This window comes from Pogona vitticeps, chromosome 9, assembly GCF_051106095.1.
Source record: "Pogona vitticeps strain Pit_001003342236 chromosome 9, PviZW2.1, whole genome shotgun sequence".
Taxonomy (NCBI): Eukaryota; Metazoa; Chordata; class Lepidosauria; order Squamata; family Agamidae; genus Pogona; species Pogona vitticeps.
Genome location: NC_135791.1, coordinates 15917512 through 15945142, shown reverse-complemented (window position 1 = coordinate 15945142; position 27631 = coordinate 15917512). Strand labels below are relative to the sequence as shown.

Genomic DNA, 27631 nt, shown 5'->3' with positions numbered 1-27631 from the left:
AGCACAGACAAAGAATGTATGAGCAGCACTTTTTTTATTGCAAACAAAATGCCAAAAATGGAAGAAGCCCATTATATGATTCTATATATGTACAAATACATAAAGGCCAAGATATATGAGAAATATGAGAAATTGTATATGAATAAATATCCCAAGCTGTTCGGATTTCCTTCTGAAATATTCGCAGGAAGAATGTAGACAATAAGCAATGGAGAGAATCTGCAGTCACAGTATGCATGTGGGGAAGATTAAAGCTTAGAATTAAATGCAATGTTTAATGAACCCAAATGTTTAGAGTTGTTCCTGTTGTTTAGTCCACTAGTTCTTAACCTTGGGTTACTCAGGAGTTTTGGACTGCAACTCCCAGAAGCCTTCACCACCAGCTGTCCTGACTGGGGTTTCTGGGAGTTGCAGTTCAAAAGCATCTGAGTAACAAAAGTTAAGAACCACTGGTTTAGTCCTTAAGTCGTGTCTGACTCTTTGTGTCCCCATGGACCAGAGCATGCCAGGCCCTCCTGTCTTCCACTGCTTCCTGGAGTTGGGTCAAATTCATGTTGGTCACTTCGATGACACTGTCCAACCATCTCGTCCTCTGTCGTCCCCTTCTTCTCTTTCCCTCACACTTTCACAACATCAGGGCCTTTTCCAGGGAGTCTTCTCTTCTCATGAGATGGCCAAAGTATTGGAGCCTCAGCTTCAAGATCCAGTGAGCACTCAGGGTTGATATCCGTCAGAATGGATAGTTTTGTTCTCCTTGCAGTCCAGGGGATTCTCAAGAGTTTCCTCCAGCACCACAATTCAAACGCATCAATTCTTCGGCGGTCAGCTTTCTTTGTGGTCCAGCTCTCACTTCCATACATCGCTACTGGAAAAACCATAGCTTTGACTATACGGACCTTTGTCGGCAAGGTGATGTCTCTGCTTTTTAAGATGCTGTCAAGGTTTGTCATCACTTTCCTCCCAAGAAGCAGACGTCTTTTAATTTCGTGGCTGCTGTCCCCATCTGTAGTGATCATAGAGCCCAGGAAAGTAAAATCTTAGGTTTTTTTGATGTTGAGATTCAGAACATTTTTTGCGCTCTCCTCATTCACCCTCATTAAGAGGTTCTTTAAACACGGACAAGTTCAGTGGGTGGGTAGGGCAGGCGGCATCTGTGTGTGCATGGGCGGAGTGTGTGCGCGCCCGTGCATGCGTGGGGCATCCGTGCGTGCATGTGGGGGCCATGTGTGTGTGTGCGCTCCTGTGGGTGGGGCGTGTCTGCATCTGTGTGTCCATGGGCAGGGCATGCATGCATCTATCCGTGTATGTGGAGGGTTACGTGCATGCGCGGGGAGGGGCCATGCAGGCAGGAGTTCTGTCTCCACAGCCCGGTCCTGCCAAGGCCACGGACCGCTACTGGGCCACAGACCGGGGATTGGGGACTCTTCCTATAGACAACAGGTTCAGTCCAGAGTTGTAATAGGAATTTTTGCTCTGTCTGTTAAGCCTGGGTCAATTGACATTGGCAGATACAGAGAGAGGACTAATGGGCCCTGGATACCTGAAGGACCGCCTCCTTCCATATGAGCCTACCCGGCAGTTAAGATCTAGCCAGGGGGCCCTTTTGAAAGAGCCATCCCTCAAGGAGGTAAGAGGGACGGCTTGTAGACAGAGGGCCTTTTTGGCAGCTGCCCCCAGACTATGGAATGCCCTCCTGACTGAGATTCGTCTGGCGCCGACGTTGATGACATTTCGGCGCCAGGTCAAAACTTTCCTGTTCCAGAAGGCTTTTAATTGAAATAACATCAACTGTGGGTCCTGATGATGGCAATTTTAATTGTATTTTAATTGTATTTTAATTTTCACATATGTTTTTGTATTTTAAATGCTGTAAGCCGCCCAGAGACCTTTGGGTAGTGTGGGCAGCATATAAATTAAATAAATAATGAACAGGAAGAAAACTTGGGTCTGAGAGTTGTGATGGCGATATTAGTTCTGCTTAGAGTTTAACTGTTTTGTGTTCCCATCTGTCCAGGGGATGTAGCTGGTGGGAGGCTACACTGGGTTGAGCAGGCTCTTGTCCTTCCAGCAGCAAATACCAACAGATAGGTTCATATGCTGTTAGCAGCAACTGTTTGTGCCCTCAAAATGTGGCTGCCTTGGGTTGAGATACAGCGGCCCCACCCTTGTTACAGCTCTGCCCCAGCCCCACCATTAAGCTGTGGAAGGTAGGAAATGTTTAGTGCTTACTTTTGCTTTTGCTGGTGTATATTGGGAAGGGTCTTTGTGGGTGTTCCATTTCCTGTACCAAAATAACATGGGTGATCCTGTCTCATCTATAAGCCGGGAAGGTTTGTGGGGCCTTCATTCCAATTCTTCCCCAGGCTACAAATTATTTTGGATCATCCCAGAATAGTAATTGTTTGAGATTAGCTAAAGTACTCCAAAGATGTAAAACTTGTGAGGATATGGGTTTTGTAGTACTTATTTCCCAGGATTTGCAGGGGTTTCATTGGGCCTGGAGACTGTTTGTTCCTGTGAAGATAAGCCAAGGTCGTTTCTCAGGACTGATAACGAAAACATTCCTTGCTAATGGTGTACCATCCTAATAGGCCATGATGAGAGAAGATGGGTGTGGAGTTGCGGACAAAGGACTGTAGGCTGATTGGATGCAATCATGGGACAAAGACTTTGATTTAAGTTATGGCAGAAGATGGGGGCTAAGAAAGTTGTTGGTGTGTGAGCATAAATTGGAGAAGGAGCAGATGGAGGCCAGCCTTCAACAATGTTACCTGGCCATGGTAACTTAGAATAGCCAGCAATTAAGTAGTGAAACAGTTAGTAAGTATGTTATTGTTTTATGGGAAAGGCTTTCAGAAGCTTACTTAATACCTAGATGCTTTGCATTTAAGAAGTACAATTGTATCCTTTTATATTTTATTTGTTTTACAACTTTTTACTCTTTTTAAAGAAATATTCTATATTTTACCCCAGTGTGATTCTTGGGAGCAAGGGTGAGAGTGCCTAAACGAAGTGCCCTGCCCACAAGGGCTTTATTGACTATTTTTGGTTATTTGGGTGTCCTACCTGGTACGGTTGGTGTGCAAGGACCAGAGTACATAGCTAAGAGTTTTAAGCTCAAATTAGTAATTGGAAATCTAGGGTCAGAAGCTTGCCCATCGTTGCCCCCACACACAACCTACTAGATCTCACCTAGTCTAGAATGGAAAGGTGGTGAACTTTGGGAACGACAGTTGGCTCTAGTGGAATGACTTCTGTAAGGTGACGCGTTCCTGACAAAATGTGTGCCTGTTATGACCTAAGAATGGACTCCAAAATCTCGGTGTCAGAGCCAAAGCTGAAAATACCGCAATAGGTATTGCAAAAATTACTTCCAGATGTTGAAAAGACAGGGAGCAGAAACTAGGTGAAGCATGCCCAGGGACTGTGACTCACTCGCCTGAGAGTATCCTCCCTCCCCTTTGGGAGTTCCTTTCTTGCTTCCTGCAATTACTGTTGCAACATTAGTTGAAAGTAGCTGGGATTTCCCAGTCCATTTCGTTTGTGGAAACAAAGGGTGTTTCAGTGCCCAAGGGTGCTCATCTCCACGTAGAGGTAAGGCTTTTCTTCCTTTTTAGCGACTTTCCTGAGTTTCTTTTCCTTTAAAAATACCTCTGGCAAGCCCTTTTGAATGCCATCCAGCCTTTTAGAGGAGAGGTTCCTCCACAAAGCATGAGATGAGACTTGGACCATCTTTCTCAACTAGAATTAAACTGTAAGTTGTGGAAAAAGGTAAGAACTTATTTTGGTTTGGTCAATGGTATCAAAACCCACTGAGAGATCTAGGCGTACCAACAGGGTGCATCTGCCCCATCAGCCTCCCTTAAAAGGTCTTCCTGCAGTGCACCAGTGTTGGCTGAGTACCCCGTTGCGACCTGAATCCAGACTGGAATGGGTCAAGGCAATCCTGCTCCTCCAGGTATGACTGCAGGTGATTTGCCACCCCCTTCGTGATAACCTTGTTCATGAATGGTATGCTAGAGCACTCGAATGGAAATTGTTAAGGTTGTCCAACACTAACTGTGGGTGTTTGATGATGGGTTGTGTGATGGTTTATTTTAAACAAGAGGAAAGCATTCCCTCACTCAGTGATGAATTAATAATGTTCACAATCCATTCATCATAGCCCCTTCTGTGGCTCTGATGTTTTGGGCAATGAATGCAGCTTGTCCCTCTTGCAGACAACACTGCTTCATTGGTGAGATCAGTTCAATGAGGAAGACAATGACTCTGCTATGTGGGGAAAACCTGCTTAGCTTTTTTGAAGGGACAGAAAAAGAATTAAATGGGAGATGTGCATTCCAGCATGGAAGGTATGAAGCTCACATCCTCCCAAGGAAAAATAAACCAGGAAGGAGTCAATTGTTAACTTGTCTTTGCCCCTAACTAACATTAGGGGCAACTAATTTGCACCTAACTAACATTAAGCTGCACTGGAGGAATACCAAACCGGAATTAAGATTGCTGAGAGAAATATCAACAACCTCAGATATGCAAATTATACCACTCTGATGGCAGAAAGTGAGCAGGAATTAAAGAACCTCTTAATGAGGGTGAAAGACGAGAGTGCAAAAAATGGTCTGAAACTCAACATCAAAAAAACTAAGATTATGGCCACTGGTCCCATCACCTCCTGGCAAATAGAAGGGAAAGATATGGAGGCATTGACAGAGTTTATTTTCTTGGGCTCCATGGTCACTGCAGATGGGGACAGCAGCCACAAAAATAAAGACACCTGCTTCTTGGGAGGAAAGCGATGACAAACCTTGATGGCATCTTAAAAAGCAGAGATATCACCTTGCCGACAAAAGTCAGCATAGCCAAAACTATGGATTTGGGGTGCTATGATTTCCAGAATTGTCCAACCAATGAGGTGTTCAGTGGCTCAGGAGTTCTGGGAGTTGCTATCAGAAAGGGTAACTTTTCCAAAGGTCACTTGAAACAACATTTTGCTGTAGTGTAAGGTGGGGATGAAAACATGCTTTCCTTTCTTATTTGAATACTCACTTTTACCTTGGAAAAAAAGGGGGAGATAAATTATTTTATGTGTGAATTCATGCAGATGCATAAATAATACAAATCTTATTAGATGTCAGCATGGCTTTAGACATGGTAAAAGGTAAAGGTAAAGGTTCCCCTTGACAATTTTTGTCCAGTCGTGTTCAACCCCGTTTCCAAGCCATAGAGCCAGCGTTTTGTCCGAAGACAATCTTCCATGGTCACATGGCCAGTGTGACTTAGACACGGAACGCTGTTACCTTCCCACCGAGGTGGTCCCTTTTTATCTACTTGCATTTGCATGCTTTCGAACCGCTAGGTTGGCGGGAGCTGGGACAAGCGACGGGCGCTCACTCCGTTGCGTGGATGCAATCTTACGACTGCTGGTCTTCTGACCCTGCAGCACAGGCTTCTGTGGTTTAGCCCACAGCACCACCACGTCCCTCTAGGATGCAACCGTCTTTTTCCTTAGTTTAGTGATACTACTTTGAAGAGTTGATATAATTTTCATTAACTGTCCACCTATAACTGGCAAAGGATGGGACTGAGAACTGAAACACAGGTATAAAAATGTAGTTTCTACTTATTTGAAAAAAAATGACAGCTTTGTACTGGGATAACTGTCATTCCTTATCACACAAGATTGGCTTAATTTCCTTCAAACAGCATGCTAGAATTCAGGGTAACTCTAGCTTACTGTGAAGGAGGTGCAGGTCAGCCCATGCTTGCTTGGTTCCTCCTGCATCACACCAGTGACTAAATAAACTAGAAAGCTCCTGTAAGACAGGATCATAAACCAGGATTTGTGTCTGCTTGCAAATCCTGGCTTGTTTGGAAAAAAAAATGCCAAGCCAGAGTCCTTTCAGAGAAAATGATAAACAATCTATTTCTTATTTGCTTAGTCTCCTGCACTAGTGGGAACAGCCAAGAGAGCACAGACAGCCTCCATGTACTGGGACGTTTGGCATAAGCCTGATTTTGGCTTACCATTCTGGGCTCACACCACTGTGCACAGGTGCTACTGAAAATGGTGTGAGTGGAAACATGGCCAGATAAGAGTCTGACACTATCAAGTTCCAGACCCCACAGAAGACTTATAGCCAGATTTCTGGAGCTTGATTATCCTATGCTGCAATAAGTAGCACAAGGAGAAGGTGCAAGAGCCCTCGCATGCCTGCTTCTCTTCATCTTGGTGACTGCACAGATAAATAATTTTTCCATGATGACAGCAGCAAGGAGGAGGTACACTCCACTTGTTCAAGGTCCCCCCTCTGCAAATCACTAGCGCAGGGGCATTATCTAATCTCCCACTTACCTTCAAAGCTCAGGAGGTATTTCTAGTCAAGCTTCCTCTGTATATTTTTTCACCAAAGGAGCAAAACAGTAGGATCAGTAATTAGATCCTATCCGAGTATAGTGTAGCATATACAGCAAAATAGTAAGACAGTAAATAAGTCAGTTGATTAGATGAAGACTGCTCTTGTGATCTATAATTTATTTTTCTATACATTTAGGTATTTCTCAGTTGTCTTGTATCAACCGATGTCGACACAGAGTACAATCAATTTAATTGAAGCAAACAATTCTCAGTGTTTTATCTTCAATTTTTTTTATCAAGTTTTATCTTCCGTTTACAAAAGATTTACAAAATCTGGAATTTCCCCCAGTTATGATCATGTCTTCAACATTGTATGACCTTGATATCCAATTATTACTTTCACATTCATCTTTAAGACTTGATTTTGTAACTTGTTATAAAGTACATCTGGAAACTACATTTCCAAAAGCAGTCTTCAGACTTACTGTAACTACTTTCAACCTCTAACTCTCAGTTTTGAATACCAAAAATGCAGAACTACTGCAACGCAAGACCCACCAACTTGTTCATGACTGAGAAAACATGGAAAAGTTTTTGAATAGGCATTCTCAATCTGGCACCTCTCTAATAGGTCCTGCTGCTATTCCCATCAGCCTCTAGTCAGTAAGGCTATTGCTGAAGAGAATAGGTTCCTCATTCATGTCCCTCAACCTGTTGTTAAATAGTTCTCAGATTTGGCATAAAGAACAATATGGCATCCTGCCTTTTCCATTTTATGGATTGGGCTGACAGTTGGTTCTTATTTCAACATTGGCAGTAGAATAGTTTCTCACCCCAACCCCAGAGCTCTGTCCACCAAGAAAAGAGAAAGGCCAGGGCGCTCTGGAAGAACAGCAGGCAGCAGAAACCCCAGGTGCAATTACTACTGTACCTAAGGCAGTTGACTCACTCTGCCCAGTACCAGGTCTGGCTCTAAGGCAATATTGTAATTCAACACAAGGAGGCTTTACATGAGCTACTCCATAATGAAAAGTTTAGAACTGGCTTCCAATTATTTTCAGAGGGGTCTTTTTTGTTTCCTTTTTCAATTCTAGTGTGTTAATTTTTTAAAATAAATCTTCTTTTTCATAGCAGACATGTAATTTGAGCTGAGGTAATTGTTATCCCCATGGACCCATCATCCATCACCATGCATGTTTTTTGTTAGCGCTCGTATTTCCTTCTGTCCACCAGATTTCCATTAATGACTTTTTTTAGATAATCAGTGTCATATCAAGTCACAAGGTTTTTTTCTCATATGAGCAGGTTTATTTATGCATGATGCAGTAAATTAATGTGGAATGGTAAGAGGTGAACAGGTTTGTTGAGATCAGAAGGAAATTGCAGTGACAAGGTCACATGATGATTCATACGGTGCTTCAGTCTCTCTCTCTCTCTCTGTATGTGTGTTGCATACATCCTGAAAGCACTGAAATAGTGTCCCATTTCCCATCTACATTCATGTACTTCCCCTAAAGTTCAGGTCAATCCAGTCTCAGCCCATTCTTAGATCAAGTATTCTTTTCATTCACCCAAACAATGGTGCAATTAGACAACCTTGAGTATATGGTGCTAGATGGCGGCTAGCACTGCGGAAGAGAATATTTGGCCCCGGTTGGGAACAGAAAATCCTTTGACCAAAGGTCTGATGGCATTACTCCTCACAAATCTAGTCTTTCCATATAACCTCTTGCAGAAAAGTGGGAGAAAAGATTTGAAATAAATAAGGAAATAAATCTAACACAGTGCATCATGCCCTCCAGCAACACACTTGCTTCCTGCCTGAGTGCAGATTCCTTCCACCCATTTGCTATGATGGCTAGGGATGGTAGAGTTGCACCACAATGCATTTGAATGGTATCAGGTTGGGGCACTGTACTTCAGAATGTCCAAAAGTACATTCGTTATCTATCGTTAGTGATCTTCTCCACAACAGTCCTGCAGAGGAATTCAGATGCAGGACTTGTCCACACTGATGCTAATATTTTTAAAAATCATACTGTTTTATTGGTTCATTACTGTTTTAGCCATTCACTACTTATTGTACTGTATTATGGTAAGATGGTAAACACAGAGTTTTTGAAAAAGAAAATGATATAATTTATGCTATTTTATTAATAGTAGTGATGGGGATGGGGATGGCAAGATAGCCCGATACTAGAGAGATTGGAAGGAAGACATATGGGTACTTCCATGCCTCATTGAATTTCCAACAGTTGATTTACTTGCTGAGAGTTGCTGTTAAAAGGCTAGAAATGTGACATTTCAAGTGAAATTGGGTAGAAGGATTTGCATGACTCAGAGCTAATTGCCATTAATAGCATCACTCAGTTACAGATTGTGTTTTCTTCTGTTTGTATAATTTGTGCTTACTGGAAGGAAGTTGCTAATAAGTGTTATTAGATTTACGACTGTGTGACAGCAAGAAGAACCTTCCCTAGAGTTTTGAGAGCAAAGCAGACTGAGACAGGGGTGAGCCATGTCAGGAATAAATCTACGGACAAACAAAGGTTAGGTGTGACCTACCGTAGTGGCTCCCCACCCTTTTGTGGACAATGGTCTCAGTCTTTTGCTCAACTTTGCATTTCCTGTGCAAGATGATGACAACACACTCCGTTTCCTCATTTCCAAGGACAATGCAGAAGGTTCTTGCTGGGTCCTTCGCAATGCTGATTTGGCCAACAAGGAGGAACCTCTAGTGATAGGTTTGCAACGATATCATTCCTAACAAGTCAAGACAGGATTTGCCTGTTGAGATACACCCTCCATTGCAGTGTTGTGGATTCAACAAAGAATAGCTGGCCTCCTGACTTTGGTAAGTGGAGCCTCCTTGAACACAGTACTTGTAGCTGCCTTGTCCAACTCAATAGGTGTCTTGGATGACAACACCCATTGTTCCCATTCTCAATGTGTAGGTGATGGGCACTGTGATCAGTGACATACCCAGAAGCTCACAGGGTGGGGAAAGAAGTCTCTTGTCATCCTTACTTGGAAGGATGTAAGTTGTAGTGCAACTTATTGGAAAGGCAACTGACAGGCAAAGATTGCTTTCATATATTTGCTAGGTCTATGTCTGAATTTTGCAGCCAAAGCTGGAAAGCTTATTGTTGCTGCACTGAATGGCAGCAATTAAGTGTGACGGTACTTCATCCTGGAAAAGGAGGGAGCTCTATAATAGATGATGATGATGATGATGATGATGATGATGATGATGATGATGATGATGATGATGATGATGATGGAATGTCCATGTTTGTATGAAACACAAGCAGTGCTGGTTCTAGGTTTTCAGAAGCCTCTTGGACCTCAGGCGATCTCTTTCCTTGATAAATTCCCCCATCCACATGTTGTTTTCACTGTTGCTGATTGATTGATTTATGACTTTTAATTAATAAATGTTCAGTTATCCGACGTCTTTCTCAACTAAACTGAGAAGGCACTATTTTAAACAGTTTCTTAATAGGAAGCAAGCGTGCTCTGTGCAAATGCAGTGGAATAGCAATAACCTTTGTCTACTCAAAGGTAAGTCCAACTAAATTCAGTGGGCTTGCTGCCATGAAAGAGTATCTAAGATTGCACCCAATAAATATTTAAGGCAAACTAAGACTGCAGTGCTGTACACACTTTGTTGGAAGTACAGCCAAAAACTCAGTGGCTGGCTTGCATGTCAACACAGCTAGGAAAGCTCCATAATTTTTTTTAATACTTCACTTCTCCGCCAGTTTGCTCAGATCAAAATATGTGGTTCTCCTGCTCAAACGTCAAATTGCACAAATCAAAGTATGTTCTCTAGTGCTCTTGGCTTTATTCTCACAACAGGATTGTAAGGTAGGTCAGGCTGACTGGGGACCCAATTGAGAGAATGGATGGCCAAAGGTCACCCAAATTCATGGCTTATTTGCAATGTCAGCCTGGACTTTCCAAATGGCAGGCCAACTGTAGTCTAACACACACACACACACACACACACACACACACGAAGGAGAGGCAGAGGTGAGTCGTGCTCCTAGGATTGCTTGCCTATTCAGTTACTCACTGTAAGGGAAGCAGTCTGAAGGATGAGGCAGCAGGTGCCCAATGACAGAATACTCCAATCATTAGCCCTAACTCTGGCAAAATTTCTTCTGATTAGCCCCTATGAACAAGGACATTCTCTCCCCCACATGATGGGCAAGCATACTAAGCAGCAGCAGCAGCAGCATAGGAAGACCTGAATATGGTTTCCCAGATATGTGAGATATTTACAGAGTGGTTTTACTAGTTTCAGCCCACCCCCAGTAAATTTCCATGGTCAGGTGAGGATTTGAACTCAGATGTCCTGCATACTAGTCCAACACTCTATCCTTCGCATTATACTAGTTCTCAGAATATGCTGAGGGCGGAGGGGGAATAAAAGAGTTATCGGCATCATTGGGCCTAGGCAGGGTGTTGCTGCCTAGCTTGTGCCCAAAAACGCAAACCCAGATCCATGCCAGCAGGTAAGAAACACTGCCATGCCTGAGGCAGAGAAGCCAACAGTGCCCTACCGCCTACTCAAATCAGGAAATACAGCACCCAAAGCCAGCCAAGTGCTTTTGGCACCCGACCCAGAAAACTCTACAAACACTTGTGCTCCTACCCAACGGTAAAAAATTAAAATAAGAAATTTGATCACTAACAATTTGCTCCCCTCTGTGACATGAGGAATCTGCTGCTTGAGGTAGCAGCCTCACTCTGCCTGATAGTAGAGTTGGTCCTGTCTATGAGCTTGACTTTCCCTCTGTTCGGCCCAGTGAGGTTCTTTGCTCCAAAGCAGAGGTAGCCTTGTGCCCCTCAGGTATATTTCCTTTTGCTTTCCTTTCCTTTTTTTTAAAAAAGGAGGATATAACTTTCACAGTACTTGTGGAGATATGGGAAGGGGGGGGGCTAGAGGCAGTATTTCTTTGGAGACAACATAATGAGATAGTATTCTCGAAGGCTTTCATGGCCGGGATCTGATGGTTGTTGTGGGTTTTTCGGGTTCTTTGGCCATGTTCTGAAGGTTGTTCTTCCTGATGTTTTGTCAGTCTCTGTGGCCGGCACCAAAAAAAAAAAAAAAAAAAGACCAGCTAAGAACACCCATCAACCACAGTGACAGATAATCTCTCCCCTCTGATCACAACAAAAACGTGCTGACCACCCTATCTCCTGAAAAAAGACAAAAGCTGTCCCCACAGCTGTAAATACTCAACTATCCAACAAACAGCAACAGAGCAAGGACAGAGTTCCTTCTCCAATCCTCTGAAGATGCCAGCCACAGAGACTGGTGAAACGTCAGGAAGAACAACCTTCAGAACACAGCCAAGAACCCGAAAAACCCACAACAACCATCAGAATGAGATTGCTTTAAACATATTTACTTTCCTTCATAATAGAATAAAATAAATAATACTCTGTCTGTTCCATAGTAACTTCCCTCTTGTCACAACATTTCTGCCGCATTTTACGGAAATATGTACTGATACTGTCTCTTCCTCTTGATCTGCAAAGTGAGAATCGAAAGAGCACTGAGGGTGACATCCTGTTTAATATTTGACATTCAAAAGAATTTACTTTCAATACCTGGAAATAAAAAGAGAAGTATGGAACATTCAGGAATGATTGCCAATAGATTTTTTAATTAATGGGGAGCTGACTGTTGGATTATACTTGAAATAGATTTTGTAACACTCAACTTCAAGGTGTTGAAGACTACTGGGAAGATTATATAAATTAGTTCTTTAGTATTAGAACACCATGTTTTGTGTCATGTCTGCCCACATTTTTTAACTTTGCCATTTGGGTGTTGTAGGCTTTGTGTACATTGTAACAAGCTGAAATATGACATGTAGAAATACCATTTTATTTGTTTGTTTACATTTTTATACTGCCCCATAGTGAACAGGGATTCACTGGGCAGCATACAAATAGCAAGAATATGAAATTATAGACAACAATCACAACAAAATCAGCAATTAAACATATTAACCGATAACAGACAGATATATGCAAATATGCATTTTAAGGGAGTATGTCAGTTTAGATTTTCGGAAGAGTAATAGGAACATTTTTTGCCTTCATGTTTCCATGCTAAATAAGGGACGTGATGGCGCTGTGGGTTAAACCGCAGAAGCCTCTGTGCTGTAAGGTCTATAGATATGCAGCTGTAAAATCGAATCCATGCGACGGAGTGAGCTCCCATCGCTTGTCCCAGCTCCCGCCAACCTAGTGATTCGAAACCATGCAAATGCGAGTAAATAAATATGGACCACCTCGGGAAGGTAACAGTGTTCCGTGTCTAAGTCGCACTGGCCATGTGACCACGGAAGATTGTCTTCGGACAAACGCTGGCTCTATGGCCCCCTAGAGTTGAACACGACTGGACAAATTGTCAAGGGGAACGTTTACCTTTACCTTTTTCCATGCTAAACTTGGTTTTTCTAGTTGATGCGGGCTGGAGTTATCTTTCAGATGAGTATAGCCTCAAAATGGTAGACTTATTTTAATTTCTGATTCAGCTATTATATATATTTTGAAATTGACTTTTATTTATGTAACTGGGGCTGGCTTGAGGTGAAAGACACACCTTTGTTTCACATATATAAGCTATTCAAACTAACAGTTGAATCTTATTTTAAAATCATAAGTGGTACAGTGTTTTGTACTATGCTTATGGGCAATAGGATAATTTAGGTCTGCTCCCCAATCTTTCTAAGGCAGCTGCCTCATTTTGTCTAATGATAGAAATGGCTTTGTAACAGTAGAAGGACCAACAGACATCCAGTAGTGATTGTGGAATCATACAGGAGGGCAAAGAACTTAACAAGTCCTCTTAGCCCTCCCAATGCAGCTGTAAGTACAGGAATAATGCAAGGTGTAGCATACAAATTTATGAGGGCACCAAGTTGGATGTAAGGTGGCACTGTGGGCTAAACCGCAGAAGCCTGTGCTGCAGGGTTGGAAGATCCGGCAGTCGTAAGATCGAATCCACGCAACGGAATGAGCACCCGTCGCTTGTCCCAGCTCCCGCCAACCTAGCGGTTCGAAAGCATGCAAATGCGAGTAGATAAATAGGGACCACCTCGGTGGGAAGGTAAACAGCATTCCGTGTTTAAATCACACTGGCCATGTGACCACGGAAAGATTGTCTTCGGACAAAACGCTGGCTCTATGGCTTGAAGAGCGGGATGAGCGCTGCCCCCTAGAGTCGGACACGACTGGACAAAAAATTGTCAAGGGGGAACCAACCTTTACCTAAGTTGGATGATGTAATGAAGAGTAAAAACATGATCCTACTGATCAAAATAAAAATAATAATAAAAATTAAAAAAAATAAAAGATGGAGGAGCGCTTGAGGCCATAGGCCCTTAATTTAAACAGTCTTCAAGATTAGTTATGCGATGTCCAGAATTCTAAGAACACAAATGTGTTGAGGTGTGGCTTTTGTGGTTCTAACTTCCTGGATTCACGAAAGAGAATTGAAAAAAATATATGAGGTTATTGTGGGGGAAAGAGATTTCTACAGCAGAGCCAAATAAGGACATGAGGCATCTCTTATTAAATATAAGGTGCAACTACATGGTCAAATACTGTGGGATTTGCTCCACTTATAAAATGGGTGACTTTGAATAATTCAAATGAGCTTTCCCCCGAGTAGGAGGCATTTCTGTATATGGTGTTTCAGTGGTGCCTGATCTTCAGGACTGGGAGAATATGTCCCCACATTCTTTACTCTCCCCCAATCACCTTCTGAATTTTAATTAATATATGTATATGCAAATTAAATCAATTGTAACCATACTGATATACATTTTTCTCCAAAAACAAGATACAGGGATCTTTTGCTTTTTAAACATTTTTAACAGCAGCCCTGGGAAGCAGAATAAACTAAATGGACCAGAGTCAACCAGTTACAACTTTATAGTTGAGTGTGGATTTGAAGTCTCCTGGATTGTAATTTTAACTACTGCACTACACTGACCCTCTTCTCTTTCTGTCAGCAATGTTTATAAATGCAGTATGGGATATGAACCAGATAGCACCACTGACAAATTAAAGTTCTTTGAGATATTTAGAGACTTAGAAAAACTAGCAGTTCATGGTGTCTATACAACAGAAGATGACATGGACAACTCTGGTGTGTCTGGAGGCCAGTATAACCCCTTGGGAATCATAACAGTCTGTCCACCTTATTAAGTTCAAGAGCAATCTGGAAAAATCAATTAAAGCAAACAAGAAATGATTTTTTCCTTATTTGCTGCTGAATGTAGGTGGTAAATCACAAAATCCTCTTTAAAGAAAGCATTTCTGTATGCTTTAGGCTTTTAGCTGATTGGACAGCTCCATGTGGTGGAGTACCTTGCTATAGACATTCAGTTCTAGGAAGAGCCAGCCTACATAGCCTGGGGCTAGCTGCACAGTCTCAGACTGACCCCAGAAGAAGGGATTGGGAGTAAGTACCTTTTTATTTTATTTATTTATTTATTTATTTATTTATTTATTTATTTATTTATTTATTTATTTATTTATTTATTTATTTATTTATTTATTTATTTATTCGACTTGTATGCCACCCACACTCTGCAAGAGTCTTTTTGGGACTGCATTTCTTCTGAAATATATGATAAGGTGTTTCAGAGTGCTTCTAGATTCCCAGGTTATAGCTGTAACCAGGACTGCTCCTGCCCACCTTTGCTGGTATACCTGGTGCACCCCTTCCTGGACAAGGGAGAACTAGTCACAGTGATTTAAGCTTTAGTTATCTATCTCTCAACCAGATTACTACAACGAGCTGCATCCTTTGCAAAGTATTCAGAAACTGCAGCTGGTAAACATGGCAGCCAAATTGCATTCAGGCACATATTTTCAAGACCCCTGTAATACCTGCCTTAGATAACTTGTTCTCGTTTCTGATAGATTTCTGCTTTCAATTGTGCATGCTGTTGCTGAGGCTCAGAACTTCCTAGGCTCCCTTCTGACTTTTGTCCTAAGGAAGTGAGCAGAGAACTGCCTTTTCAAGCCTGGTAAAATAATTCACAAACACATTCTTTCTGCTAACTTTAAAAAAAGAGGAAACATAAAAAAATTGTGCAAGTATTAGTTACCACACCACAACGTGTATTGCCCAATTGACTGTGTGGGTGATGTTCACTATTTCTCAAGTTGTGATTATGGATGTTCTACTGTACCACCTAATTTTCCTCAGCCGTTCTCACTTCCTCCCAATGAAAGCAGTTCAAAACAGTCACTGGTTTACAGAGTGGTCAGCAAAATTGCCAAGCAAGGAGACTTTATGTCCTGAAAGAGCAAGTGACTCTCCTTTTTCAGCCAACCACCCCAAGGGAAACATTGAGTGGAAAAGAGGAAGCAGCAGAAATGATGACGGTGCCATTGTTACTGGGTTGCCTCCCAAGGGGAAAAGACCACAGTCCATCTCTGGCAGTCCTCAAGGGAAACCCATTATTCGGTTGATTTCAACAAATCTTTAATGAATGCATAATTTCCCTTTTCCTGGAGTTTGTTGACATGATGTAGCTTTTGTTTGTAAAGCTAGAAAGACAGATGAGCTTTGGAAGTAAAAGGGGGATGAAAACAACAGAAAAGCAGAGGCAAGATACTGGAAACTGTGAACCAGGGAAACAAGAACATGTGGCTCTTCAGATGTTGTAGGACTGCAACTGGCATTATCTGCCATCACTGGACCTGAGGGCTGAGGCTCATCAGAATTGCATTTGGAGGAGCATATGCGCCTTACTATTACTGGAAACTCTCCAATACTTTGTGGCTGAAGTCAGGGGTGCTAAGCCAAATGGGTTTTGAGGAGATACAATCATGTTGAGTTTGCTATGCTCAGAAGTACTACATATTGGACATGTCAGTTACACACGTCTGACTGGAAACACAAAACTCCAGGTTTGTGGCCCAACACTGCACAAACTACTACAGAACTCCAGCTAGTTTTGCAGTGCATATAATAGCACTGTATTTGGGGCTGAAGTAAAAAACCTGATTGGGTATCTCTATACACAATTTGAGGTGGTGATACAAAATCCAGGATTTGAGGAACACAGCATTATGAAATGACTACAAAACTGTGGCACAGCATTTCAATGGAAACCAAACTTGAGGGGTCAGAATGAAGAGGCCTTTCTTATGATTCAATGAACCCAAATATTTAGAATAGTTCTTTACTGGTTAAGTTGTGTCCGACTCTTCATGACCCCATGGACAAGAGCACGCCAGGCCTCCTATCTTCCACTGCGTCCCGGAGTTGGGTCAAATTCATGTTGGTCGCTTTGATGACCCTGTCCATCCATCTCGTCCTCTGTCGTCCCCTTCTCCTCTTGCCCTCACACTTTCCCAACATTTGGGCTATTTTCCAGGGAGTCTTCTCTTCTCATGAGATGGCCAAAGTATTGGAGCCTCAGCTTCAGGTTTTATCCTTCCAGTGAGCACTCAGGGTTGATTTCCTTTAGAATGGATAGGTTTGATCTCCCTGCAGTCCTGGGGACTCTCAAAAGTCTCCTCCAGCACCACAATTCAAAAGCATCAATTCTTTGGTGGTCAGCTTGCTTTATGGTCCACTTCTCACTTCCATACATCACTACTGAAAAAAAAAACATAGCTTTGACTATGCAGACCTTTATCGGCAAGGTGATGTCTCTGCTTTTTAAGATGCTGTCTAGGTTTGTCATCCCTTTCCTCCCAAGAAGCAGACGTCTTTTAATTTCACAGCTGCTGTCACCATCTGGGGTGATCATGGAGCCCAGGAAAGAAAATCAGTCACTGCCTCCATATCTTCCCCTTCTATTTGCAAGGAGGTGATGGGACCAGTGGCCATGATCTTAGTTTTTTTGATGTTGAGCTCAAGATCATTTTTTGCGCTCTCCTCTTTCACCCTCATTAAGAGGTTCTTTAATTCCTCCTCACTTTCTGCCATCAGAGTGGTATCATCTGCATATCTGAGGTTGTTGATATTTCTTTCGGCAATTTTAATTCCGTCTTGGGATTCATCCAGTCCTGCCTTTCGCATTATGTATTCTGCATATAAGTTAAATAAGCAGTGAGACAATATACAGCCTTGTAGTCCTTTCCCAATTTTGAACCAATCAGTTGTTCCATATCCAGTTCTAACTGTTGCTTCCTGACCCGCATATAGATTTCTCAGGAGGTAGATAAGGTGGTCAGGCACTCCCGTTTCTTTAAGAACTTGCCATTGTTTGTTGTGGTCCACACATTCAAAGGCTTTTGCATAGTCAATGAAGCAGAAGTAAATGTTTATGTGGAACGCTCTGGCTTTCTCCATAATCCAGCACATGTTAACAATTTGGTCCCTAGTTCCTCTGCCCCTTTGAAATCCAGCTTGTATTTCTGGGAGTTCTCAGTCCACATACTGCTGAAGCCTACCTTGGAGGATTTTGAGCATAACCTTGCTAGTGTGTGAAATGAGTGCAATTGTACAGTAGTTGGAGCATTCTTTGGCACTGCCCTTGTTTGGGATTGGGATGTAGACTAATCTTTTCCAGTCCTCTGGCCACTACTGAGTTTTCCAAACTTGCTGGCATATTGAGTGTAGCACCTTAACAGCGTCATCTTTTAAGATTTTAAATACGTAGTTCGACTGGAATGCCATCACCTCCACTGGCCTTGTGGTAGCCATGCTTTCTAAGGCCTACTTGACTTCACTCTCCAGGATGTCCGCCTCAAGGTCAGCAATCACACTATCTGGGTTGTCCGGGACATCCAGAACTTTCTGGTATAATTCCTCTATGTATTCTTGTCACGTTTTCTTGATGTCTTCTGCTTCTGTTAGGTCGCTACCATTTTTGTCCTTTATCATGTCCATCTTTGCACAAAAATGTTCCTTTAACATCTTCAATTTTCTTGAACAGACCTCTGGTTTTTCCCTTTCTATTCTTTTCCTCTATTTCTTTGCACTGTTCATTTAAGAAGGCCCTCTTGTCTCTCCTTGCTATTCTTTTGAAGTTTGCATTCAATTTTCTGTAACTTTCCCTATCTCCCTTGCATTTTGTTTCCCTTCTCTGCTATTTGTAAGGCCTCGTTGGACAGCCACTTTTGCTTTCTTGCATTTCTTTTTCTTTGGGATGGTTTTTGTTGCTGCCTCCTGTACAATGTTACAAGCCTCCATCCATAGTTCTTTAGGCACTCTGTCCACCAAACCTAGTTTCTTAAATCTGTTCTTCACTTACACTGTGTATTCATAAGCGACTTGGTTTAGATTATACCTGACTAGCCCAGTGGTTTTTCCTACTCTCTTCAGTTTAAGCTTGAATTTTGCTATAAGAAGCTGATGGTCAGATCCACAATCAGCTCCAGGTCTTGTTTTTGCTGACTGTATAGAGCTTCTCCATCTTTGCCTGTAGAGAACATAATCCATCTGATTTTGGCATTGCCCATCTGGTGCTTTCCATGTGTAGAGTTGGCTCTTGTGTTGTTGGGAAAGAGTGTTTGTGATGACCAGCTTGTTCTCTTGACAAAACTCTATTAACCTTTGCCCTGCTTCGTTTTGAACTCCAAGGCCAAACTTTCCTGTTGTTCCTTTTATCTCTTGACTCCCGACCTTAGCATTCCAATCTCCTATAATGAGAAGAACATCTTTCTTTGGTGTCAGTTCTAGAAGGAGTTGTAAGTCTTCGTAGAATTGGTCAATTTCAGCCTCTTCAGCATCGGTGGTTTGTGCATCAACATGGATTCTGTGATATTGAAAGCCTTGGATTCATATTGAAATCATTCTATCATTTTTGAGATTGTATCCCAGTATAGCTTTTCCCACTGTTTTGTTGACTATGAGGGCTACTCCATTTCTTCTATGGGATTCTTGACTACAATAGTAGATATGATAATCGTCTGAATTGAATTTGTCCATTTTAGTTCACTGACGCCCAGGATGTCAATGTTTATTCTTGCCATCTCCTGTTTGATCACACCCAGCTTACCAAGGTTCATAGATCTTACATTCCAGGTTCCTATGCAGTGTTTTTCTTTGCAACATCAGACTCTCCTTTCACTTCCAGGCGCATCCACAGCTGAGCATCCTTTCGGCTTTGGCCCAACTACTTCATTAGCTCTGGAGCTACTTGTCCTTGTCCTTTGTTCTTCCTCAGGAGAATGTTGGATGCCTTCTGACCTGAGGGCTCATCTTCCAGCATCGTATCTTTTAGCCTTTTGTTTCTGTCCTTGGAATTTTCTTGGCAAAGATACTGGAGTGGCTTGCCAGTTCCTGCCCCAGTTGGATCACATTTAGTCAGAACTCTCCATTATAACCTGTCCGTCTTGGATGGCCCTGAATGGCATAGCCCATAGCTTCTCTGAATTACTCAAGCGCCTTAGCCACGACAAGGCAACAGTCCATGAAGGGGAGAATTAGAAATAGGGAGGGTTTAAAAGAATATTCAGAAGAAGCCAATTTTATAGAAATTAGAATAAATTCAATCTGGGCTTTTAAATATTGTTTTTCTTGTTCCAATTGACTTTTCTTAATTTCACCCATGGGAATGTTTTAATATCTTGAATTAGACTATTATATCCTTATTGTTTTTATGTGCTGTCAAGTCACCTTCGATTTTTGGTGACCCCATGATTACGTGATCTCCAAAATGCCCTGTCCTCAACTGCCCTGCCCAGCTCTTGGAAACTCAAATCTCAGGCTTCCTTTAGGGGAGTCAAACCATCTCATTTTGGGTCTTCCTCTTCTCCTTCAAAATTTCCCAGCATTATTGTCTTTTTCAGAGAATGATGTCTTCTCATGATGTGCTTAAAGTAGGACAACCTCAGGCTCAACATTTTTGCCTCCAGAAATAGTTCAGGTTTAATTTGATCTAGGACCCACTTGTTTGTCTTTGCAGTAGTCCAGGGTATCTTCAAATCTCTCTTTCAGCATCACATTTCCTTAAATCATGGTATATGGTCCCACATATGCCATTATTTGTGTGAGATCATAGGAAACCTCTTCACACCAAAACAGATTGCCGATTCATCTATAGCAGCTCCCCAGGATTTCAATCTGAATTATTACTACTACTTATGAATGGAAAGTGTGTAGGTTCTATGTGTTGATCTAATAAAGGAGTAACAAAACTAGCTTAAAGTTAAAGTAAATAGGTTATATCATCGAAATTGTACAGTGTACAGGTTGCTTAGCCAGTTTGGTACATGCTAAGAAGATAGCTCTAAGAAAGAGGCTGGAAGTGAATTCTTCTGTCCTTCCACAAGCAGGCAAAGACCTTTCTCTTCAATGAGTAACTATTTTATTTATTTATTTATTTATTTATTTCATTTATACCCCGCCTATCTAGTCAATTGTGACCACTCTAGGCGGCTTACAACTATCCAGAAAACAATAAACAGGATGGTTTTTATTTTGCTGCTTCTAAATCTGTTTTCATAATCCTTTTACCTAACATTTTAAATATAATATTGTCATGTTCCCACGTGGCCCCTGCTTGTTTCATCAAACTAAGAGCTCATGCTACGTGTCTTTCAGCTGCCGCCAGTTGATTACATCAACACTGTTGATTATTAATCACAGAGGTCCAGGCAATGTGTCATTTTAAAAGAACCAAATAGAAATTGTTTATTGTTACAGATGTTGACAGAACAAGCAATGTTGTTAACTCTTAAACAAACATCCTCCTTCATCCACTTTCAACCACCACTTTCTCGCCCAATGTCCAAAACTACACCAAACTCCTAAACTTCCTCAGCTCTCCAACTCTCAATCTCCTCAACTCCTCAACTAACTCTCCCTTCTCCTACTGAGTCGCTTATATCTCATGACTCCGCCCCTCCAGCACTCCCATTGATCTATGCAGATATTACATCAATATTCATGACCTGGGCATACACTCAAATATTACTAATGCTTTTTTAGTATTTGAATAATTGACTGTTCTTAGCTTTGAATACTGTGTCTTTACATGATGTAAACTGCCTTGGGTACTTTTGGAAAAGGCAGGGTAAAAATATTTAAAATAAATGAATGAATAAATAAATAGTTGGAAAATACAGTTATGTGGAAAAGAAAGTACACCCTCTTTGAATTCTATGGTTTCATGTATCAGCACATAATAAAAATAATGTTTCTCAATAGGTCTGAAAATTAGGTAAATATAACCTCAGATGAGCAACAACTCATGACATAACTGTGAAGATTCTCAGTCATCTAGGTGAGGTTGTCTGGAAGTTGAGTTATGGCAACTGGATGTAGTTCTTATTAGGTTGAAACGTTTTGCTACTCATCCAAGTAGCTGAGGAGAGTGGGTAGGAGACCCCTGATCTATCCTCCAATTTTGATCTCAAAATTTGGTCTGCACAACTTAAAAGGAATGTAAAGTTGAGTATGCAAATATTTGGGAGCTGTATAGCAATTGAGAAAAAACCTTGCCCATAAAGACTTGAACTTCTGAGGGGATGTGTCGTCCACTTTTAGAGAAGAATCTAATTAGAGCTGCTGTACTTTTCTGAGCATTCAGTAACAAATGTTTTAGTTGTGAAGCCCAGGGGCCTGTGGAGCTAAATAATATGCCCAGATATTTATAGCACAAGACCTGTTCTATAGGGTGATTATTTATTGCCCATTTATGTTTTATTCTCCTTCTACTGGTTAAAAGTATTTTGGTCTTCGTATAGTTTATAACAATTGTTCCTGGTTACTGTAAGAGAAGGCGGCCTTCAAAAACCTTCTAAGACCAAAACAGGTTAGAGAGTAATACTGCATCATCAGCATATAGTAACATGGATAGGGGGTGTGAGAATAATTTAGGGGGATGGAAATCAGGTTTTGATAAATTATCCACAATGCCATTTATATAGAAGTTGAACAAAGTGGGGGCTAGAATACAGCCCTGTTTTACTCTATTATACATTGAGATTGAGTTGGATAATGCTCCTGTTGAATTATAAAGGACTCGCAAGCTGGTGTTTTTGTAGAGGCGTTGAACTAACATAAGGACCATCTTAAGCCTGGTGCAAAAGCCTGGTGCATCAAATTACAATTTTTGGATGATTACTCCCAGAATTCCACCAGTTAAACCATGACACCTGAAGGATTTCTGGGAGTTGTAGTGCAACAAAGTAATTTCCCCAAATTCTACTTGGCATTAAAGAATTCTGAGTCCAGAGAGTTGCTCTGAGTACTAGAATTTAATGGAACTCAAGGTCCAACTCTGGTTTCCCCATTATTTCTTCATTTCAGCAGTATGAAAAAGAGGTTTTATTGTGGCTTTTAAAAAGCAATTATCAATCAGTAAACCTGAAAGCTCCAGAGGCTGAACCTCAAAATGACCTTTTGCATGCAAATCTACGAGCTCTTTCAACTGAGTTGCAGTCCGTATTTTTCCGTGTATAAAATGACACTTTTACCTAAATAATTAGACAAAAAATTGAGGGTCGTTTTATACATGGAAGGCAGACACTTTCCCTGACTTTTGCGAAGCCACAAGGTAAAGCAGCCGTGAAAGGGCTTCAGGATGAAAGGGGTGTGACTTTGCCACCCTTTAATGGCTGCGTTACCCATTTCCTAAGCCCCATGGGGCTTAGGATTTGGATAAAGCAGCTGTGAAAGGGCAGCAGGATCGCACCCCTTTGATCCTAAAGCAGCCATGAAAGGGCTTCAGGACCAAAGGGGTGCAAATTTTCTAATTCGGGGGTTAGAAAAGGGGGGGTTGTCATCTTATACTTTGCTTTGTTTTGCTTTTATACATTGGGTAGTCTTATAAACAGAAAAACATGGTATATACTAAACTGTCTCCTTTTTCTTCGTTTTAGGATAAGAAAAGCAGACAGCAACATATTCTGCACTAAGACAGCACTATGGCCACCACAGAGATAGCTGCAATGGACAAAGATAGAAACATTTCATTCCTCCATTTCCAGGCTGCAGATTGCCACGTAGATTCAGAGTTCAGATATACTTTGTTCACTGTCTACTATAGTATCATCTTCATTCTGGGCTTCATAGCTAACATTTACGTGCTGTGGCTTTTCACTCGGGTTTACGCCACCAAGAAACTGAATGAAATAAAAATATTCATGGTCAACTTGACAACAGCCGACCTGCTCTTTCTGGTCACATTGCCCATGTGGATAGTGTATTACCACAACAGAGGGAACTGGATCATGCCCAGCTTTTTATGTAACGTGGCTGGCTACTTATTCTTTGTGAACACATATTGTTCAGTGGCCTTCCTGGGAGTCATAACATACAACCGGTTCCAGGCTGTCACAAGGCCTATTTCTACTGCCCAATCCAGCACAAGAAGAAGGGGCCTCTATGTCACTGTAGCCATCTGGGTCCTGATAGCTGGCCCATCCACATACTTCTTGTTTGATGATGGCATAACCGAAGAAGGGCCTTACACACGCTGTTTTGAGCGCTATGACACCAAAAAAGACAATACTCCTGTTTTTGTCATTCATGTGATCATTTGCATTTGCTTCTTTCTTACTTTTGGGATTGTACTGGTATGCAATGCCTGTATTATCCGGACATTGGTCTCCCAGCCGGTGCAAACTCGGAACAAGGACGTCAGGCAACGGGCACTCTGGCTGGTGTGCACAGTTTTGACCGTCTTTATTCTGTGCTTTGTGCCTCACCACATTCTGGACCTACCATGGACCCTGATGGTTCTGGATAGGTGGAAGATAAGCTGTGAGGCCAAAAACACAGTGAATGATTTCCATCAAGCCACCCTCTTCCTTCTGGGTGCCAACTGTGTTCTGGATCCTGTCATTTACTGTTTCCTCACCAAAAAGTTCAGGAAACACCTTTCAGAGAATTTGAAAAACATCAAAGACAGCCGCAAGTGTTCCAGGCAGACAACTGAGACGGGCGTGGAAGGTATGGTACCTCTGCAAGAATGCCTCCACACCACCCTGAAGTGTTAGATGTTGTGCTGCAGCCTAAGGAGCAGGAGGTTTTACCTTGTGCTGAGTCTGTACTCAAATGGAGGCTGGGGACAGGCAAGAACTCTTTGCCTTTATCACAAGTTTGGCATGTTAATTCAAGTTTCCAGCATTTTTCAAGCTACAGTGGTAGGAAGTGGAATGTTTAAGACTGTTCTAATGTCCTATCTGAAAAAGAAAATGGAGTATCACAGAAAAATTGAATGTTGTTATGGCTGTGAAAGGAGATTATTTGGAATTTCCTGTGCTGCCTTTTTTTTTAAGGACATTTGTATTGTCTTCTGGTCTAGAAGTTAATTACAGTATTACAGCTTTGGCACTTAGTTCCACCCCTTTGTCCTTTAGCTGGTTCAGAACTCTTGGATCGAGGCAGGTGTCAGATGTAGATGCCCTTAGAGATCTATTAAAGATCACATGTCATCTGTCAGACAGACTGAGCAAAGATTAAAAGATTAAGAAGCAAGCTCCATTCATCTCACCAGGGGGATGGCTATTGAATTTGAGTGTAAAGGAAGAGGACAATCAACTGGCGATAATGACAGCCCAGTGGAGGTGGGTCTGAGCAAGGTGGAGGCTCTGTGGAGAGCGTTTTGAAAGCTTTCTCCTACAAAACATGCCTTGTCTTAGATTAGTACTATTTAGCTGTGCTTTTAAGTTTTTTCAGAAGGTATGGACTTTAAAGATAGCAGGGGACATGGCAATATTAATTGGCCATAGAGAATAATCACAAATTTCTGTCACTTGAGAGTTTGCATTGCTTTTACAGAAATTGGGCATGTCAGAACTGCCTCAGACTCTAGCAGAAAACTGCTTGCTTGTTTTTTTGTGACTAAAAATCTCAGCTTTGGGACCTTTGTAACTCCTCAGGACTGCTAGCTTTAAGTCCAATGGAAATTTCTGTAGATGTTTTGGTATGAAGATTAAGTGGGATATTTATAAGATCACATTAGATTTAAAGTTGTGCAGGATCCCCAATGTTGAGGATTCTAGATGTTGAGAAAAAGAATGCCAGCTTCTACACCAGGTTTACCAAGAATCCTGGAAAAAAATGATGGGCAAACCAGGCATATGAATGCTGGCTAGTATAAATCTGGCATGGAGAAGAACTATATTTCAGCTTTTAGGTCCTCCACACAGGACAAATCTTCACATTCTTTCCTACTGCTAGATCTATGGAATATGAGTGCTACAATTGGCACCCTAATGTCCTCATAGGACTAAACACCTGTGTGAAATTTAAGGGCAGAGGTGAGGAACACATAGCTATCCAGATACTGCTGGACTCCATCAACCCTAGCCCTAAAGAAGGGAGTGAAATCCCAGCTGCCTAAATACTGTATTCCTCACCCCTGTTAAAATGTGTTCATTTTGAAAGACAGAGTCTTTTGTTTCACCTCCCACTTCCTCTGCCTGTCACTTTGGGAGCATGCTGCTGTAGGAAGCAGTTTCAAAAACTCCAAATATTTAATTATAATAAATAATTATGGTTCAGTTCAATTTAGTATTATTCAATGGAAAGGTGTGGTCCACCAATGGAGGAGAAAAGGAGACACGAATGAGAGACAGCCAAATATAGCTGCTACAACTTTTCACAGATGGAAACCGGCATGCCTGCGACATTCCTATGAGCATATTGAGGGCTACTGCTGAAATGACCCCTCCAGGCTCCATCCTGTCTACTATTTGTCCACTATACCATGTTTCCCCCTTCCCCAGCACAATGACTTTAAAACCTAAGGGAATGGCTTTTCTTGAGGTAAGGTATGAAATCAATAATTCCTAATGCAGCTCAGCAGTGGTAGCATGTAGTGACAACAGGTTATTAAATAAATACTGTCAATACCTTTCAGTTTAAAGCAGTGGTTCCCAGATATTCCTGAATTAAAATTCCCAGAGGCCTTCACCCTGTGCTGGCCAGGATTTCAGGGAGTTGCAGTCCAAGAACATCTGGAGACCCCAGTTTGAGAACCACTGCTTTAAAAGGAATCACCTCAAGTACCTCAGTCTCCATATGTACACATTTGTTTACACTTTTGCATGAGGCATCATTCTTTTCCTGAAAAGAACTGAAAAGAGCCGAGATGTGAAGAACAGCAAATACACAGAACAGCTAAAGAAACCAAAAGTACTACAGAAGCAAGAAAATATGGACAAACTGGTGAATGTGCAGATGATTCAGTCCTGAGACTGTGATCCTAATAGAACTTTCCTTCCTACAGCATTATTCCTTTGGCCTTTTGTGTACGTTTTTTTTTAAAGAGCACATTGTACTCTGTGGGGAAATCCCCAGGGAACCCTGCTTGGAAGCCAGCCAAGCAGCAGTTGCATGAAAACCAGGGAGAGATCTCTGATAAATGAAGACACTGCAGACTTTATCTTGTTAGTATTCAGGTACCGGTAGAGAAGAAGAAGAAGATGAAGAATATGGCTACCTTCTTCCCCCCAGACGTTTTTATTAAGCACGCAAAACAAGCAAAATTAGCATAAGATAAGAATTTGGCCATAGAGGCGTCGTGTGGTTATCAGTCTTAAGGCATTCCACGCCTGCGCAGAGAGAGAATCATAGAACAATGCATCTTTATACTACAATAACTTGATTATGCTAAACACCAGTGATGTATCCCTTAATAGCCACAAGATGGAACTTTAGACTACAAAATCCCCACATTCCCTCCGTTTATATTTCATTTTGGATGAGCAAGTTGCTGCCAGTAAGACTCCTGATGGTTCCTGAGCCCATGGAAGCTCTTCATTGATGGAGGGCAACAGCCATGTCATCTCAACCTGTATATCGTGCATCAGCCTCACCATAAAAATCACCTACTCTAGAAAGGAACACATGATATTAGAATTGATACAATTGCTGAGCAGATAAAGACATTGATTGTACAGATGTGTGATATCACTTAGTGAAAACATTAATTAATGAAGGAATACATTGTTTAAAACAAGCATAAGGCAAATACAAATTTTCAGTAAAATAATACCATGCATTAGTAGTATGCAAAGCCATCCCATAGGGAAGTGTTAATATTATTGGGAATAATGGTATCACTCAAATCAACTAATATATGCTCAATTGAAAGCTGCAAATTATGGAAGCAAATAATACTTTGAGTATCTATTACAATAAAACATAGTATAAGTATGTGCAAGCAATTAGCGATGCTTTAACTGAAAGCTGCTTTAACTGGTCTATTTCACCCTGCAGAGCTACCATGATTCTTGTAGTAGCATTAACTGCATTCTTTTAAAACATTGTCCAGATCAAGTGAAACCTGGAACCTTGGCATTCCAGTTCCCTGCATGAATACAACA

At 41.6% G+C, this 27631-nt stretch overlaps 1 protein-coding gene across 2 annotated transcripts; it reads left to right on the top strand.

Moving 5' to 3' along the window:
* The first annotated feature begins 2294 nt into the window (after nt 1–2294).
* Nucleotides 2295–25810, top strand: PTAFR (platelet activating factor receptor). 2 transcript variants are annotated; one of them, XM_020810553.3, is made up of 2 exons: nt 2295–3594; nt 23177–25810. In XM_020810553.3, the coding sequence occupies exon 2, from the start codon at nt 23222–23224 to the stop codon at nt 24293–24295; it is 1074 nt and encodes a 357-aa protein (XP_020666212.2). In that variant the 5' UTR covers nt 2295–3594; nt 23177–23221; the 3' UTR covers nt 24296–25810. The 2 variants fall into 2 exon arrangements, with proteins under 2 accessions (XP_020666212.2, XP_020666211.2); XM_020810552.3 differs by lacking the exon at nt 2295–3594 and adding an exon at nt 5595–9209.
* Nucleotides 25811–27631: the final 1821 nt, after the last annotated feature.

Coding starts and splice junctions, on each gene's coding strand:
- PTAFR (XM_020810553.3), top strand. CDS start 23,222: ATGGCCACCACAGAGATAGCTGCAATGGACAAAGATAGAAACATTTCA.